Here is an 18,809-nt window from a genome sequence, read left to right as displayed (position 1 = left end):
TACGAAGTGAAGTATTTTTTTACAGTATGTATATTGCCTTATAATTATGTACGCTAAGCAAAGCTGTCAGTGGAGAGTTTTTAACTGGTTATGAATAAATGAAATGAATACTGATCCCTCTGTGTGAGCTTGAAGGCCGTGGGTGGCACGATCATTTCGTTGTGGTTCTTTCAAATACTTGTAACCACTGCTGGGTAGGTGTCAGACAAGCAGATTAACAGCACGCTGTAGACACAGCCTTTGTTGACATTTTCCAAAACAATAATTCCCAGTGACTGAAATGTTTGTTAGCAATAAGAGGAGAGGGTGTTTTTCATTAAACAGAGCAGCACAAAGATTTTTCCACCCTGTTGATAGGGGGCGCCAAATTAGACAGTACAAAAGTTCCTGAATGGACCTTTAATAATTGGCCTTTAGAGTCGGTCACTGACACTTTCCCTCACTGTAGTTCTCACAATGAGATTCATTCATACAACCTGTACTTCAGTAGAACGGCACTAAACTCAAATCTAAAATGAACTCTTCTGGTCTCCGTATATGAGCCACTTTATGAGGAAATGTCTGATGACTAGAGGAAGAGGTGTTTTCACTTTGCCTGAGGAGATGCAGATGTGTCCAGCCTGCTGGCCTCTTCAGCCCTCACAGCGGCCAACTGTCCACTGATGTTTTCATTTAGCTGTTTTCTCAGTTTATGCCCTGTGCCAGGACTTACAGGCATGCCTTCCATAAACATTACCTGTGAAAGACCCTCTACATAAAACTGAAACACAGCAGACACTGAGAAATGTCGACTGCAGTGGAATGTCTTTCTGTGTCCTTTGGCTCTTAATTTGCAGCTCAGTCTGATGCCAAATTGTCCTCAGAGCTCCTGCCATTAGATACCATGCCAGAATCTGAAAGGCACCTTATACTGTGAGTACATTATACTTATCAAGCAACGTTACAAATGTGTATCTTTACACTATGTGTGCTGTACTTAATTCATTGCCAACCACCTTTTCCTTTCTGTCATACATGTTGTGTAGTTCCTCACTGCCATCTTGAAAGCACTTGTCCCTCTGGTGAGTGTTTTGGCAGTGATGAGAAACAGGATTAAGCTGCAGTTGAAAACTTTGGGTGGGATTCGCAGGTAGAGAGAAAATTGTGTCTGTACAGATGGTGCAGGAGTGAAAACCTCTGGTTGCGGACTACGACACAGTTTCCTGTTTTGTTCCCACAGCTGCTGCACAAGGAGGACACTGGCAAGAAACAAACTTTGTCAGAGACACGATGAATCTGGATTTTGCTACTTTGCATAGCTAATCTTGCATCGCCCTAAATCTCATGACACATTCGAAATGAAACCCGGGGCCACTAGTATGAGTGCGCACTACCTGTTGTAGTGCAATGAGGGTGTCTGCGTGAGCTGCATTCAGATTTGCTTTGCGATCCAGCAGCCAATGAATGAGCTGACGTGTGAATTAGCTTCCAGGGCTTCAAAGCAGATCAGTTTCAGTGTTTTGCAGTTGCATGCCTTTGGGAATATACAAGCTCTGAATTTAATTTGTCGTGTACATTTCATTTGGAAGTGAGCCAGTGTTACTCATGAGGGAAGAAGTGGTACTTTCTACCTCTTACGCAGGAAATGTTAAATGTGTCAGCCGTGAATTTAACTCTCACACATCTCATCAAAGTGAGGACTTTTGCTGCGACAACCTTATTTGGTCTGATTGACCAGAAGTGTTTAATGTTAGCAAACTTCCCACATACTGCTGTGTAACAATGAATAATTTCACTGACTACATTACTCCAGTATTTTTGTTCACTGCTTGGCTCAGTTTAAGCTTTAAATGATGCTATATTTGAACATCATCTTGTAACCATGCTGGGGTAACAACAAGAGGAAGACTTTCCTGACTTTGAGCCTCGAAATCAAGTTCCAGCTATATCACACATTCTCCACAGTACAACTCACCAACACTTCTCAGTTGTCCCGTTCTGTCTGACACTGAGGATGGAAAGGACCAGTCATCACAACATCAGGACAGAAAAAAAAACAACCTTGCATCAGGTGTATACAGTTTAAAGCTGCAAAGCAATAGAGGGTGACAGAGTAGTATTAGAAAGGCTACTATTGAGCCTGAGTCTGCGATGCTAATGCTATATGTGCTTTAGTTCATAGAGAATCAATGATTTTATAATCTTTGATTTTGTAATCTTATTAACGTATTATGCCATGTTTAAGAGCCGTGGTGACATACTTCTGTGTTGAAGATTTGGTTTATCAAAGATCGCAGATCAACACTGGAGCGTTGTCATGATACCAGGATTTTAAGCTTTGTACAACTCAAACGAGTTTGATACCACAGCTACTAAAATAGAAGTCCTGGAAGCCCAATATCAGGTCATTTCTTGTTTTAAATGATCAACATTTACAGGCGAAGTCACTGTTAAGGTTGTACAGAAACATTGTTCCCAATGTTTTCATGCAATCAAGACAGATTTCAGGAGGTATCCCTCATTCTTTTGATCTTTTCATTTCTCTCCTACACACCTTTGTTAGGACAAAGATGTGTTTTTGTTTTTATTTTCAATCCTTATCCATTATTAATAAATAACAGAGATTTGAACGTTGCATCGAAAGAGTACGTCAATTTTAAACATGTCGGTCAACCTTATAACACAGTGCTTGAAACATGAGATTGGTCAGATCAACCAATGGTAAGCAGCTCTCCCTGCAGCACGTCTCCTGTTCCTGACACAGCCTGAGAGGTTCTTGCTCAGATTCATAAACTGTCTTTGATGTGAAAATAGGAGGAGTGTGCCTTAATTAATCTTTTACTCGCAGCACTTCTACCTTCACTGCCAGACACTGTGCGTCAAGTGAAACAACGTAAAGGTAGATGACACTTCTGCTCTTGCCTTTCTGTAAACTGAAGCACTTTTTAATCTCCTGCTGAAACTCACGATGAGGTCGGCAGCCTGTTACTTTGACAGCACACGTCCTGTCGTTTATGACTCAAGTTAATTTCATGAAGCTTGTTGTCAGTGTGCCTACAGTACACCCTCAACATTAATGTCAAACAGTTCATTCAGTAGTTCTTCATGTCCTCTGTTGTTTTATGTGCTTTCATGATCAACCCATTTTGTGTCTTTTAAACAAAATTATCTAACAATATCTGGTCTCGTCTTTTCTCTCCCTGCTTCCTTCTGCAGCGTGAGTTGCATCAGGCCTCTTCCACCCTCCATGTTTGTGTTTATAAGAGCCTCTCCAATCAGTCTGTCACACAAATAAGTGTCACACCTGACTCTACCTGACTTGCGCTGAGAGCACAGATCATGCAGCTGTTGCACGTCTACAGAATAGATTAGCCTCATCTAACATTTGACGCTCTCGTGCATCCTTTTAACATTTCACTTCTTATCTGTGAACATAGTCGGCTGATAAAGATGTGGCTTTATGCAGCAGAAAGCTCATATTTCCGAGAAGTCAATGTTAAAGGATGTGAGATCTGGCAGAGGGTCCTGTTACCCACCAATGCAATTTTATTCATTTTGACTTTTTACAATGCTTCAGCAGATGTTTGGCTTAGTCTCAAGTTTGCGCGCGTCAGGCAGCAGCTGTAGGAATTTCAGAAATGGAGATACAATTCTGGAAAAAACACGTCACGAGATAACTTTATGTACAGTAACACTGTGTAACTGTCAGTGAAGCACAGTGTTTGGCTCCAAGCAGAGTCAGGAAATCCCCGTACAGTTTTGGCCGTAACCATAAACACAATGTCCCACTTGTGTTACTTCTGCTAAGCTTTTCCTCCTTTAGAAGACATGAGCAGAAAATCCCCTTAATAAGGATCTATCACACTGCACATCATGTATCGTCTCTTATCTCCATTGTGTCTCTCCAGTGTACCAAATGTGCTCTTTATTTCTGTGACCTTGACTTCAAGTATAAAAAAAAAAAGCGGTTCCCTGACAACCACCTCCTCTCTGCCCTCTTTGACCTTTTTATTTCTCCCCCCTCTTTTACTCAATTATGTCCATCTCTTTCTCTTTCCTTGCTCTTTTGCAGAGTCGCTCCCCAGCCCTCCTCTCGCTCTCTGTCTCTCTCTCCCTCAGATCATTTTCATCCGCTTTGTTCTGTGCAGATTAAGGTCGCACGTTGATGAAGGCCTCCGGAGCCTCCGTGCTCCCGCGGCCCTCACAGTCTCATTTGCAGATAACTCTCTCTGCATTTGTTCACTTGCTCTTCTCGATTTACTTTCTATTTCTGTCTCTGAAGTCTGTCTGGATCACAGCCAACACAGTTTGGGGAAAGGAAGTGAGACTGCAGAGCTAATAGCACTTCTTAAGTTCAAAGTAAGAGAGATTTGTTACCTCGGGACTTTTAAAAAGTCCTTCGTATTTTCAAACATGCATCAACAACTTTAATCTCCTGTCTTCGAGTCAGAGGAGACCACAATACAGCAGGTCACTTTTTTAGTTACTCTTGGTGTAACTGTTATACACACATTGTATTTTAAGGTTGATTGTGAAACATTGTTTCCAGCTAAAGCGGCACACGTTGGCAGTCATTGCAGAAACGTAAAACCTGTTGAGAAATTGCAACAGGATGTGGGCAGTGAAGATGCTTCTGTGTGTGTGTGTGTGTGTGTGTGTGTGTGTGTGTGTGTGTGTGTGTGTGTGTGTGTGTGTGTGTGTGTGTGTGTGTGTGTGTGTGTGTGTGTGTGTGTGTGTGTGTGTGTGTGTGTGTGTGTGTGTGTGTGTGTGTGTGTGTGTGTGTGTGTGTGTGTGTGTGTGTGTGTGTGTGTGTGTGTGTGTGTGTGTGTGTGTGTGTGTGTGTGTGTGTGTGTGTGTGTGTGTGTGTGTTTAAACTGCTTTTAACTGCAGTTTGTGCTTTGATATAAACATCCATGCAAGCACCTTTGTACAATACAAAGTAAGACGTTGATGTCATGTCCACGTATGACGGAGATTTTAAATACTATACTAAAACCAGTGAAGAAGTTAATTCTTCAGAAGTCCATTTTTATTAAGCAGTTTTGAACATTTTAAACGCATCATAATCTTCCTTTAAAGTCTTCAGAGGTTCAGAGTCTTTCATATCTCACGTCAATGCAGCAGAGACTGAGATATATTCTGATGTTTTAGTCCCTGTAGTTTGAATCCTCAGCTTCCCTCATCTGCCATAATGTGTCCCTTCATTACAGCAGAGCCGTTCATTATTTTTTTCATATTTGTCAGAGTTCAATAAATCAAATAACCAATTTCACATGCAAGTTGGGAAGTCATTCTCATGATGAGAAAACAGACTTTGATGCATTGTAGTTTCAACATGCATCTGCAAACCATAGACTAAATATTAATGGATGACGCCTGAGTGACGTCAGCCGTCTGTTCTGGCAGGAGGAGGCTCATCAGCTGCCATGCTGGATATCCTGTCACAGCCAAACTTTCAGTCAACCCAATGACAGATTGAGAGCTGGAGCTGAGGCGGGTCTAAAGCCTCAGCTCAGCTGTCAATCATATCAGCTACATGCCTTACTATGATAACACACACCAATCAAAGCGGATCTGTTTTGAAACAAAACCCCTCCCCGTATGGTTTGTGCCTGAGAGAGGACAATAACTAATCAGACCTATTTTGTTTAAAAAAATTGGGCTGTGGTGTGTATGTGACTTCCTGGGCTCTTGCCTCAAGTGGACAAACTGCAGGATTTTTGCACATCCGCATTGGCTTCATTTTCCAAGACCAGAAGTTGGCCCTTGGTGTAAACGCTGCTGGTTACTTGAGAGCAACTGAGAGAAACTCTGACATAACATGATGCAGTCTGTGGGCTTTTAAAGAGTATAAACTACATTACTCACTGAGGCTTTAATTGTCATTGTTGACTTTCGGTAAATTCTTCAATGCTTCTTGCAGTGTCTGTGAAAAAGAATCATTAGAGTTATTTGCTGTTTTATTTGACCATTACCTTTACAGACATCCCCAACCCCCGACCTTTAAGCAACAAACGCCCTTCATTACTACTATTACTCATCACCTCTAATCTCTCCCTCCCCCATCCTTCAACCTTACTGCATCACATCCCCATCACTCTGCCCGCCCCATCCCTGCTGTCCATCCTATTAAATCTCCCTACTCTGGTGTCACTGTCTCTTTCTGTCTTGTCACCCTGGCCTCATTCGTCCCATTCCTCTGGCTCTCTCATTTTCTCATCCATGGTCTCGGTAAATCTCCCTTTCCTGCCCCCTCTGTTGTCCACATGTAATTCATATCCTCTTCTTTCTTCTTTTCTTCTCCCTTTATTTTGTCCTCCCTCTGCTCCTCAGGCCAGCTCACCTATGGAGCAGCATTCATATCAGCGACCCAGGGGATTCCTTGAACATATCGACCTGACTCAGATCCCCGCAGAGAGCAGCCGATCAACGCTGACACGGATGCTTCGCACGCAGCTCTAGAGCATCAAGGCCAAGGGGTCAGGGGTGAAGGGTGACGGACTACAGAGCCGGAGCAGGCGCTGAGGTCGAAAGGTTCCAGGAGGGACAGACTGAGGCTAAAAGAAGAATCAGGGCTCAGGAACAAAGGTCTCTGTGACAGACGAGCACCAAGGGTCCAAAGATGATGACAGCACACGTAAAGCTGAGGAAGGAGAAGGGGAGTTTGGCAGAGTACGAATCACAGATGAAAGGTAACACGCTTTTACGTCAGCATCACGTGCCTGTCACTGTGTATGTCAGTACTATAGTGTTAGTACTATAGATTTTTACACTTCAATAGGATTTTATCTGGAATCGAATGATATTTGTACCAGTTCAATACCTGGGCAGCGAAATTCAAAATCCTAGATGCCAAATGTTCGGTACATTTCATGTTTGTAGTTTCCCAAAAATGTCAGGCAAATCCCTGCACGTTTTCTGGATTGCAGAAATTATGTTGGCAATGTTGAATCATTGTAATCTGGTTTTTTTTTTTTTCTTCTGTTTTTTTACATTTCGCCAGTGTTCTCTCTCTTTTGCTCGCGGCAGCGTTTTGGTCAAAAATAAGACAGAAGATCTAAAGTCTCTTTCAAGCTTTGGCACCATTCAAAACTATCAATCATTGAAATGAAAGAGAGTATCGTGATATTGAAAAAGTTTGAAGAATTAAACATTTTGACAGCCTCAGGCCGTTCTCCTTATTGCGCTTCTGTTTGTGCATGTGCACTTACCTGCATGCATGAACGCATATGAGGCAGCATGTGTGCGTTCATGCATGAATGTGTGCAGCCGCTCTGCAGTCATCCAGACACAGACTCTCAGTGAACCTTGCTTTGCTGTTTTTATGGATGAATGTTCGTGCTTATGACATCTCCCATTATCGACCGGGATATTTGCTCTGATTCCTGTGTGCTTGTATATGTTGTGTTGTTGTTTGTTTTAGTGATACTAAATATCCATATTAAGTCTTTTTGTACAACCATCCCAACCAGGACTCACGGCAGAGTTTATTGTGAAGCATAAAACAATATTAAACCTAATCTGTCGACATAAAGACTTGATATATCATTAGGTTTTATATTGATTAAGCGGTAAAATATTTTTACAACTGATCAATGCATTTTTTTATTTTATACTTTTTTTAACCAAAGCGATGTCATTGCCAAACCCTAAAACTCTTCATTTAGCATCATTAATTAAAAATAAAAAAAGCACTAAGTCCTTACATGAAAAATGCTGCAGCCAGAAAGTGTTTGATACTTCTGCTTCAAAAATGTCTATAAAAATGAAATTAGTTTTTGGAATAATTGGCAATTAAATATGTTCCAGTCGACTAAAGGATGAAATGTTTCAGCTCTAATGTGCGGACATTTGTGCAAAGAGTCTTTTTGGTCAAAGAAAATGTGCCATTATTGCAGTTAAAGATTTTTTATGTGCACATGTTCTTTAGGTTTTGTCTTTGAGGATGCATGGGTAGCACGCTGTACTGTACTACAAGGATGTATTTATAGCCAGTATTAGTGCTGCTGTCTCCTCACATCCAGTCAGCCTCGGGCTGTGTACTCACACAGAGACAGAGAAAAGGAGTAAAAAGAGGGGAATGAGGGAGCGGGCGGACCGTGGGTTGGCGGGGATGAAGGGGGGGAGCAGGTAAGAAAGGAGGGCACAGAGGAAGGGGTGTTATTTGAGAGCAAGATGTTTATATTAGCCTTCTCAAACCAAAGTGCAGCGTTGGCTTAGCTCTGTTTGCTTACAAGCCCGTGTGTATTTGTGTTGTGTCGGGCGACTACATGTCAGCATTGTGTAATATTCTACATTCTGCCGTCCATTTACCCAGTTCAACTTTTAAAATCACATCTACTAATGAGTCTTTTACTACCTGTATTTCTGTTCTCTGGAAGAACTGTGCTGATCACATAATTAGTCTAATAAGATATTTACTGTTAATAAGATTATTATAAGAATTCACTTTCTTTATATGCAGTCAAGGCCATCCTCCTCATTCTCCTCATGCTAAGTAGTTTCACATGTATTCATACAGATGAAAATGTACAGATTTCTCCATATTGTACAACGTATTTGTATTTATGCAAGCATGCAAGTGCAGGTTGGAGCAGGTGTGAACTGTATGAATAATAGTTAATTAAATATTTATTGTCAGTAATATACATATATTAAATTGTTCAGACATCTTCCCTCCTGACTGATCGTGTGTGTGTGTATTCACGCATTCAAATACAAGTGCATCAAGTAGAAAACTAGGGCTGCACAATTAATCAAGGTTTTATTGCTGTGGCAACATGAGCCTTGGCAATAAACACATTGTGAAAGTCTGAATTTATCACAATACCATTAAAAAAACACTTTCACATGTAGTAAAGCATCACATCTTTGCAGCACGTGTATATTTGGATAGAGGCCAGGGCCATGCAGTCAGGTGAAGCTCAAGATTTATTTTTCTTCCGTGATTGAAGATGGACCAGTTGAAAACACAGGTCGTGTGCATAGATTATAAGAAACCGAGTTATGGCTCATGTGCACTCTTCAGTTACATCGTTTTTGTGATATTTCACAAACACGTGTGGATACGTGGACACATATCCGATCCGATGTAATACTGCATACATACATTCAAGAACACATTTATTCCGAACAAAATCATATTTTCATCCTTCTCACCACTTTGGACCAAAGTTCTCACTGTTCTGTGTTCTCACCGTGTCCTACATAACGTGTAGCCATGTGCATGCTAAAGACACTTTTCCCTTTAAGGATTCTGGAGCCTTAAAATGTTTTAAATAGTAGTGTTTTGTTAAGTATATGTTGAATTTAAAAGTTATTATCATTATTTCAGTGAAATAGATTTGATTGTTGTCTCTTTTATGGCTGCAGTGTGGGTGAAACATTTTCTCCCTTTGTGAAACATTACAGTTTATTCTGAATCTTAATGGAGCCGTTTGCTAACTTGAAGCTGTCTTGACTTCACTTTTAACTTGGTCCAAGAAAAAAATAGTTTGTCTTTGTTAAGTTGGGAGAAGCATCTATCTACATCCAGAATGTAACCCTGCTGCAATACTTCATTCATAAACACATCTGTGTATGCAACATGTCTGAATATGCAAATAGAGCGACAGTATGTGCTATCACAGCTGCACATCAATGTCACAGGCTTTAGGAAAAATGTGCAATTTACACCACTACCTCATAATCATGTGCAATACTCATAATCACCTTTGCACTTTAATAATGTGGCACGTTACTTCCCGTAAAGACTTTAAGCACTTCATGCATTTTGACTCTGAAGATCAGTCAATCCTGGTTTCTTATTCGCCTCTTCTTCTGCTTGTTTAAATGTGTCCCTGTCAACTAACACACTTTATGTTGTTGTTTGGTCATTACTTCTTGTGTGAGTGTTTGGCTTCAATCTGACATATTTACGTGTTCATTAATGTGCACCATCTCTCTTTTTAAATACATAAATAATTAGAGGTGCTTGGTGACAGACTGAAAGGTGAATAAGCTATTTTGAATTGTGTATTTAGTTTGTCTTTAACTTAAATATGAAAGGAGCAAGTCTGATAAAAAGGATTCCTAAAGTGAGCGTGGATTTTTTCAGTGATACAAAATTTTGAAAATCTTATCTCAGACTCTTCTTATCCGAACTCGAGGCAGATAAGATAGTTTTTACAGCCTCTGGGTTAAAAACATCTCTTCGCTTAAATTGCTGTCGTCCTCCTCCTTCAGTCTGTCTTTATCACTGTGTGTGTGTGTGTGTGTGTGTGTGTGTGTGTGTGTGTGTGTGACAGACCTGCGTGCACAGCTGACAGACCAGATAAAGATTTTGGACTCTCAGGTGGAGGTGAAACAGCAGCAGCTCTCAGACCTCTCTGAGTTTCTCCGGCGTCGAGGCGACATCGAGGCTGAATATGCGCGTGCCCTCGACAAACTCACAGAGAGATTCACCCACAAGACAAAGAAGTAAGAGTGTGTTCATGAGCAACATGTAAATGCGCTTTTTTCCTTTCGAGTTCTTCAGATTTTCTGAAGGGTTTTTATTCATATCTCTGTTTTTTTTCTCCAGGAAGGAGCAGTGGGGTCAGTCTGTGTGTCAGGTCTGGTCTGTCTTGCTGACTCAGACTCGACTGGAGAGCCGTGAACACGCAGCACTGGGCGACACCTGCTGCAACACACTCACACAGCGATTGGCACACAGCACAGAGGACACACACCGCCTGCACAAACGGGTCAGTCGATGCTTGGTGTAAGGTCACACGCATGTACAAACAGATCCACTAAAGACATGGAATTCATTCAGGGAAAGGTGGAAGGCAAGTGTTAACACATTAAAAGCTCTGGTTCCCCGGTGGGCAAGTCATCCATTCATATCCAAGTCTTATTTTGAAGGTCATCCTTTTCTTGGAGGTCAAATTCATATTTTCCCTCACAGTTGTAGCAAAAATGTCATTTATGCAAAGAGTTGTTCTTGACTCAGAAGTCTGTGTGCAATCAGTTTGTTCCCTTTTTATGACAAAGCTTTGTCTTTTTATTTCTATTTTCAGTTCAGCTTTGCTTTTAACTCCTTTATTTATGTCGTGTCATACCGTGTCAGCTGAACATCCGAACATTTTCAGTCATCCACTTTCTCAGTGTTTGAAGTCTACGATTTTATAGTTCATTGAAGAGATGCTTTGATCCAAAGCCACAGACACCAAAGAGTAAGTACAACACGCAATTATCTAGAAAGGAGGAAAAAACGTCAGTAAGTGCAAATGAACAGCTTTAAGTCCGATCAGACACACAGGTTGCTGATAGGGCACAAATCGGAGCACTTAAGCATCAAAAACCATCCGAAATATCGTTTTGTATAATCATCATCATCACCAACATCCTAATCACCATCATAATCATCATGTCAGTCAAGCTTCCTATCGAGCACTTTGCCTTTGAAAAGACTTTTAAAGCTGACCTTGGCCACCGGGATGCCAGATAGCCTAACGGTTACATCATGATCCCCATGTCAAAGGCTGCGGTCCTCGCCACTGTGGCTGCCGGCCCAAACTACATGCTTCTCTTAAGTAGGCTGTCAAAGAAATATGTCAGCAACAAGGGATATTTCTGTCTTCTTCTAGAAAATCCGACCTGCACAACTTAAATAATCTTAAAAAATCTTTTTTCTTCTTCTGTGGAGCATCTTCATATCCGTTCTCCTTACTCACCCAGCCCACAGAGCGATGAATACACTGGGTTGAAATGCACACCCATGCATCATGTGATGGGATCAAATAACCAGAATTATAAAAACAGTACTGTGTTTCTGTCAGGTTGAAGTTACGACTGGTTTGTAGCTTGTTAAAAAGAGGTCTTGGACAGACAGACTGGATTTACCCTTTTAAACAAATGTTAACGTTTAATCATGCTAAAGCTTTCTAGGTTAAGATAGATACAGCTTAGCTAGCAGCAACCAAGCTGCAAGCTAGTCTTTACAAAGAGCATCAGAGAGAGACTTATTTTAATAAACTTTAAACTGCCTCTTTCTTTTGGACAAGTTGAAACCTCTGCAGAAATTAATGTCTGGAAATCAAAGGTCTGTCGAAGGGTCAACATCTTGCAAATGATGATCACTGAAAGAATACAAGCTTTAAAACCCAATAGTTTAGTTAGCTAGCAACAGTGGCTCTTAGTGTCTTTCATGAGCAGAGAAGCTTTGGAGAAACATTTAGTTCCTCCTGAAGCTTCGTTCTAATTTTTATAGAGTTGTTCAATATTAGGTTCGTTATTTTCCCCACGGAGGAGCAGATCAAATCAGTCAGATCAAATTCAAAACGTTGTGAACTCTGGGCGCTAAAGAGCCTTTTTTTAAACTCAGTTTGTAAAGTCTGTTTTCTTCTTCTATGGTTATTGAAATCATTTATGTTAAGGGGTCAGTTTTTCTTGTTTATTGCTGAGATATGCAGATGTAGCTTCTTATATTCTGACTCTGAGAGGGAAAACTAAGCTGAACTCTTCATCGCAAATGCAAAGGACTTTTTTCATTCCAGCCCTAACCAGATGTTAACTTTGACTTTTATGTAGATGCACAGCAGAGTCTAAAAGAGGTCATGTGTTTAGAAAATTGACCTTAAAAAATAATCACGTCCGATCTAAATTGTCCAAGACCATTAAAGGAAAGGTTAAAAGATTACAGGATTACTGGCGGTTCACATGGAAGTCATATGTTTTCAAATAGGTTGCAGAGTATTTCACTTACTTTCAGATATTTCTTGTCGACCGTCAGCAACGGAATAAGCTGATTACGACTGTAACATCTAGCCACGCTCTTAAACAACTGAAACGCTGCACACTGTCAGCTCTGCGTCCTGTTCCAAAAGCCTAAGACTCCATGCATAAATTCATAAACATGGATTTTATTTTCAGAGCTACAGGATTAATTTTGTAATACAGCACAACAGTGAAATAACTCCATGTGTTACTTGACAGCCAAAACTGAACAAAAAAATCTTCTCATGAACCGCCTCCATTCTTTTTTTTTCCCTTCTGCTATCTGTCTTTGTACCGCAGTGGCATCTGCAGTCTCATTCATTTAAAAAAAAAAAAGTGTTCATACTCAAATGGCTAAAATTACTGCTTGTCAGACACGCTCTCTGTACCTTTTCAAAGTTGACAAGTGAGCAGAATTTTAATTAAGCTGTAAGCGTCACTTCAGAGCAGCTAAGAGGTGTTGTTAGGTGCCAAGCCAAGTAGAGCATTACCAAAATCACTCTCGACGCTTTATTGAGTCGGCTGTGGCTGACATCAAAGTCACTCTATGCACATGTACCAATTTAGACTACAAGTAGCCTAACAGTGATGACGGCTCGGTTAGAATATTGTAAAGAAATATGGATCATGAGGATAAACTATGCAACACAGTTACAAAGTGAAGAAAAGATTTACAACTTAGTGAAAAGAGACACAGCCTGTTAAAATACATTCAACTGTTTGATGCTACTTTATGCAAAAAAATCAAACAAGACTGGAAGAAAGCATTTATGCTTTCGGTCTTTTGTGAGGCAAATGTGCACATCAGCATTTAGAGAACTAATATTGAGCATGGAAAAGTATTGTTATTCATAAATGTGTTTTTTTTTTGTGTCTTTTTAATGTTTTAATGGACCTAAAATAAAAATGTTTTCTTGTGTACCTTGAGAAACTTTTCCCCACTTTCCAGTGATGCATGTAAAATCAAGGGGAAAAAAGGAAAACACTAGCACATTTCTTTTTTTTTACTTTGTTATAAACAAAGGAGACAAAACAAGACAGAAACGTATTAACAAGGATCACAACATTTCTTTTCTCACTCACCTCTCATAGCTTCAGTTCTGTAGGAACAATAAAAGTCACATGCTGTGCAAAATACAAGTTAGCATGTTTTTCTAACACTGATACCTTTCCCTTGCCTGTCTATATGAGAAAATATAGGGCTGAAATAGAGGGGTGTATAGGAATGCTCAAACACAGGATCACAGTGGATTTAGAGAAAGGAGCTCTGAGACTTTTAGTAAACTTTTTTTTAAACTTCTAATATGTAACATTTAAGTTGTTTTTTTAGACATAAAGAATCATTTACCAAAGCTTGCCAAAAATGAGACGAGAACATTGATTCCTTTCTGACATATTTGTGGCTAAGTATGACGGAAGATTTAATAGACAATTAACTTAGCTTAGCATAAAGACTGGAAGTTGGGGGAAACCGCAAGAAAGCAAAGAATTGTTGATGACCAGATGTTTAAACAATACTTTGAAAATAAAATGTATTCTCTTTGATGTCTTTAAAAATGTTCTGCTTTTTTTTAATTTGCAGAGCAAAGAAGTTGGTATCCAGATGCAGGATGAGCTGTTGAAGGTCACCACTGAGCTGCAGATGGTGAGCACTTCATATTGTGGTTCTTAGATTTAATTTCGTATTACAATGTAATGACGTTGCCCGATGTCGACAGTGCTAATGTGAATTTTCTGTTTTGTGTCATGAAGGCTATGAAGACTTATAACCAGTACCACACAGACAGTCTGATAGCCGAGGGGAAACTGAAGGAAGCGGAGCGGTTGGAGGAGAGACACACCGGCAAGTCAGCTGAGCTCGGCCTCGGCCAATCAGGAGGACAGAGGCGCAGTTCTGTCAAGAAGATGGAGAGATTAATGGAGAAAGTGAGTGTGTGTCGTTGTCTTTTTTTAAATGTTCATCAACCACATTATTTTTACACAATGCATAAAAGTAACCATAGTGTTAACCAATTAATTTGTCTGACAGAAAGGTTATGGCAAGGTGAGGCTGCAGTTGTGGTTATGGTCATGCTTAGAGTAGGTCTCCAAGAAATAAACGCAAAGTACTGTGAAGTGATGCAACCATGAGTGTTTGTGTGGGTGTGATGAGTGAGAGAAGAAGGGGAGATCAGAACACAGGAAGTCTTGAAGCTGGTTTTCTATAGACCAAAAAATTTCCTGTTGTTCGTCTAAGCATGTTAAAGTGCATTGATTCTGTAAACACATTCATCCTTTCCCCCTTTGCTTTTAAACCAATAAGGGGAATATTACCAAAACCAGCATGAACTCTCGATGAATCGTTTTGCTTTTGTTTATGTTGTCTTGTCTTACTTGTCTTTGTGTGTGTGTGTGTGTGTGTGTGTGTGTGTGTGTGTGTGTGTGTGTGTGTGTGTGTGTGTGTGTGTGTGTGTGTGTGTGTGTGTGTGTGTGTGTGTGTGTGTGTGTGTGTGTGTGTGTGTGTGTGTGTGTGTGTGTGTGTGTGTGTGTGTGTGTGTGTGTGTGTGTGTGTGTGTTTGTGTGTGTGTGTGTGTGCACAGAGGCATGGCAGGGTGCAGGAGAACCAGCTGAAGTGTACCAAGGCTCGTAATGACTACCTGCTGAATCTAGCAGCAGTTAATGCAGCCATGAACAAGTACTACCTGCAGGATGTCAGCACTCTCATCGACGTAAGAAACGTGCAATTTGTGTTGTGTGCTTTTCTGAGTGTGAGACTTTTACCACCATGTCAAGTGGAGGGGGGTTCAGATTTTGTGCCACTCTAGTTTGTTTTTCTCAAGAAAATGTGAGATATCATGCTGGGAAAATCAATGTTTCTCTTGTGCTTTCTCCTCTCAACATCATAAAACCTCCTTCATTTTTATCGTTTTTTTTTCTCTTCCTCCTCCCCTGCATCATAAATGCCTCGCCATTCTTCTGTTTGTCTTTTGCCCCCTGTTCCTCCCATCCGTCGCTTCTCCTCCTCCATCCTGGCAGTGCTGTGACCTGGGTTTCCACCTGTCCTTGGAGAGGATGATGAGGTGCTACCTTGCAAGTAGGTGGCGCATTCAGAAGACAGAGGAGACGGGGCTCAGGCAGCTGGAGGCCGCAGTAACATCTCTGGATCAGGGGGGAGACAGAGACGGGTTGCTACAGCAACATGACTCCGCCTTCTGCCTCCCATTCAGATTCAACTACCATCCACATGAGGGAGACCAGGTGAGATCACACTACCTCTGTTAGAGATGAATAGTCCTGTTTCCACGAAGCGGTTCAGTTCAGTTTGGTAGCTCACACATTTATTGCCGTTTCCACTGTTTGAAGTTGGTACTGGTACCAAAAAAAACAGATCTGTACCGCTCTACTTTTTTGGTAGGTGTACTGATCCGAACTTAAGGGTTGGAGCTTGACTCACTTCAGTCCGTCGATTGGTCGAAAGAGTCTTTACTTCCTGTGCGACAGTGGTAATAAAGGACAAACACAAAACACATTTAACAGAGATGCTGACCTTCCATGGAATCATTGATCTTTGTTTACTTTGTAGACCGCCAATAAATTTAACAAAGAAGAAGAACGCGACACTGTGATTTAGTGATGTGGAAGGGTACGGTTGAATGTGGAAATGCAAACAAGATCAGGGTTCACTGAACCAAACTGGACCGCTTGGTGGAAATGAGGCTCATTGTTTCCATGGAGGCCAGAGGAAGACAACGTGGTACATTATGTCACACACATTACAAATATAGGACACACGCTCAAGTAGAGTGCTCACGGATATAACACATAAATTCGAATTTAGCGTTTAATGCGCAATCTAAAAGTTTGTGATGCTACTATCAGTAATTAATGGGGGCAAAAAGACACATTATTAGTGGTCAAAGAAGCAACATTTCATGATCTCACTTTCTGTATTTTTCTCGACTTCATGAATGTGAGCAGCGACATTTAGAGAGAAATCTACCAAAACTAGTAGGTGGTTTGAAAATTCCAACCAAAACCCAGGTTTACCCAGTTTATTATTATTTTTTGATAAAAATAAAATTGTTTGTTTCAAAATAAAGTTACAAAGTGCTTAACACTTAAAAAACAGTGTGCATACAAAAAATACAACTGAATAAAACTACTGTACCTAAAAGCAATGGAAAATGCATAAATATTCATAAACTCAAACTAAATGCAAAAGTAAACAAGTAAAATAATTACAATAAGCTATTTTTAAAAAGCAACTATTTTAAAAAAGTTTAAGTATTTTTCAGTTGTTTCAGTTTTAAAGTTGAAGTTTGGATTCCACCTCTCAATCAAAGTGCCTTTAAAACAACTCCTGAACACTTTTGTGTTTTAAAAGTGTAACCTAAATTAACAAATGCAGGCTAAAAGACATTTTACTGTAAATTCCTCAGACAGCATCACAAGAGTTCTTCTCCTCTTGTCAAAATAAAACTCTCTCTCTGAACAAATTCCTGTTGCTTTGAATTAGATGATGCGTCACAGTGTCACGTTATCTCTCGTTTGTGTTTCAGGTGTGTGAGGTGAGCGCAGAGAGCCAGGTGAGGTATGAGCTTGAGACGAGGTTTCAACAGATTCAGTCCCGACTCGCTGCTGTTACCTTGGAAACAGAGGAGGTCAGCTAATTATTCTCTTTGCCAGAATGTTTGTCGCTCTGATTCTTGTTTATCGGATATGTGAGCGACATTGTAGTACTCTATGGACATCAAAGTGAGAGAGCTCAAAAAAAAAATCAAAGGAATTAAGATAATAAATCGGTATATTTCATTTTCTCAGGTCAGTAAAACGCTGAAAGCCACGCTCACCGCCTTGCTGGACACCATGTGTGACAGCGACATTAACCCCTCCCCAGACGTTCCCAGCAGCTTATCACATGAGCCCCCCGGAGGAAACACCACCCAAAAACTAACTCTCGCCAAGCGTCGAGCCAATCAGCAGGAGACAGAGATCTACTATTTTACTGTGAGTTACTGCTAGAGGTGGATGCATTTCTAATGAGCGTGTTTGTTGTAAACTGTTTTTTATGGCCTCAGCAATGATCGCGTTGCCTTTTTGAAGGGCAAATGAGATGTGCCATTCTGCATAAACCCTTTGATGATTACACGCTAAGTGTTAGGAATTTATCCATATTTCAGAGACTGTGCTTGAGGAAAAACAAATTAATTGGTTGAATTTCTTAAAATGAGTTGGGTTTTTTTGTCATAGAAAGTAAAGGAGTTCCTCGCCAGCAGTTCTCTGACCTTCAAACTTCAAGCCAAACATGACCTTCTACAAGATGCCATACAGAAAGGTAATAGTATACTGACAGATTAGATTATATGCTTGAAAAATGCCCTAACCCAAAAAATAAAGGTCACATATTATCCAAAATTCAATTTACAGTGGTTTTTAAACACTAATGTGTTACCCTAGCCTGTCTACAAACCCTCAATTATGAGAAAAGTCCATCCTTTCCATCTTTAGCATGCTCCACTTTTCAGAATATAACAGGCTGTTTGGAGATTTTCCCTTCATGACATCACAAAGGACAGTAGCCCCTCCCCCAGGTGGGTGACACTCCCACAGCTGGGTGTTTGTTCTGCCATCTGAGTCTACCTTGCAGCTATAATCAACAGGGTATTTAGAGAGAAAGCCCAAGCCTTTCCCGAGAGGGACGTAGACAGACACAGCTCATTTACATATTTAAAGCTACAGACACAGAAACAGCCTATTCTGAGCAGGGCTGAAATAGAGGGGTTTATAGACAAGATCAAATACAGGATCAGAGTGGATACAGGATTTAGAACAACAGACTTCACAGACATGTTTTGAGGAGCTCTGAGATGAAAAGGAGGATAATATGTGACTTTTAAAAAGACTAAACTGAGTACTTTGTTCATAAATCATTGCACTGCATTTAAACTGTTGAAAATTAGATTTTCTAAAAAGCCATTAAAACTAAAGCCGCAGATATATGTTCTTCTGTTATTCCCCTCATTTTGCTTCCCTGTTAAATCCTGGCTCCAAGTTACCCACCATGTGATCTGATCAGATAATTGGATTATTTTTGCTCATAGCCTCAAGTCACT

At 40.5% G+C, this 18,809-nt stretch overlaps 1 protein-coding gene across 2 annotated transcripts in view; it reads left to right on the top strand.

Annotated features, from left to right (window-relative positions):
• Window positions 1–18,809, top strand: part of arhgap4b (Rho GTPase activating protein 4b) — a 34,377-nt gene that overhangs the window by 1,942 nt on the left and 13,626 nt on the right. For both annotated transcript variants that reach the window (XM_079359579.1, XM_079359580.1), the window contains exons 2-11: window positions 6,313–6,671; window positions 10,266–10,437; window positions 10,541–10,703; window positions 14,300–14,362; window positions 14,470–14,643; window positions 15,297–15,425; window positions 15,733–15,954; window positions 17,256–17,357; window positions 17,518–17,703; window positions 17,947–18,031. In XM_079359579.1, the coding sequence (XP_079215705.1) occupies window positions 6,602–6,671; window positions 10,266–10,437; window positions 10,541–10,703; window positions 14,300–14,362; window positions 14,470–14,643; window positions 15,297–15,425; window positions 15,733–15,954; window positions 17,256–17,357; window positions 17,518–17,703; window positions 17,947–18,031 (1,366 nt within the window). In that variant the 5' untranslated portion in view covers window positions 6,313–6,601. The remainder of the gene's footprint in view (window positions 1–6,312; window positions 6,672–10,265; window positions 10,438–10,540; window positions 10,704–14,299; window positions 14,363–14,469; window positions 14,644–15,296; window positions 15,426–15,732; window positions 15,955–17,255; window positions 17,358–17,517; window positions 17,704–17,946; window positions 18,032–18,809) is intronic.

Source organism: Symphodus melops (assembly GCF_947650265.1).
Source record: "Symphodus melops genome assembly, chromosome: 13".
NCBI lineage: Eukaryota > Metazoa > Chordata > Actinopteri > Labriformes > Labridae > Symphodus > Symphodus melops.
Note: the sequence above shows the minus strand (reverse complement) of the source record. Positions and strands in the feature narration are given on the sequence as shown.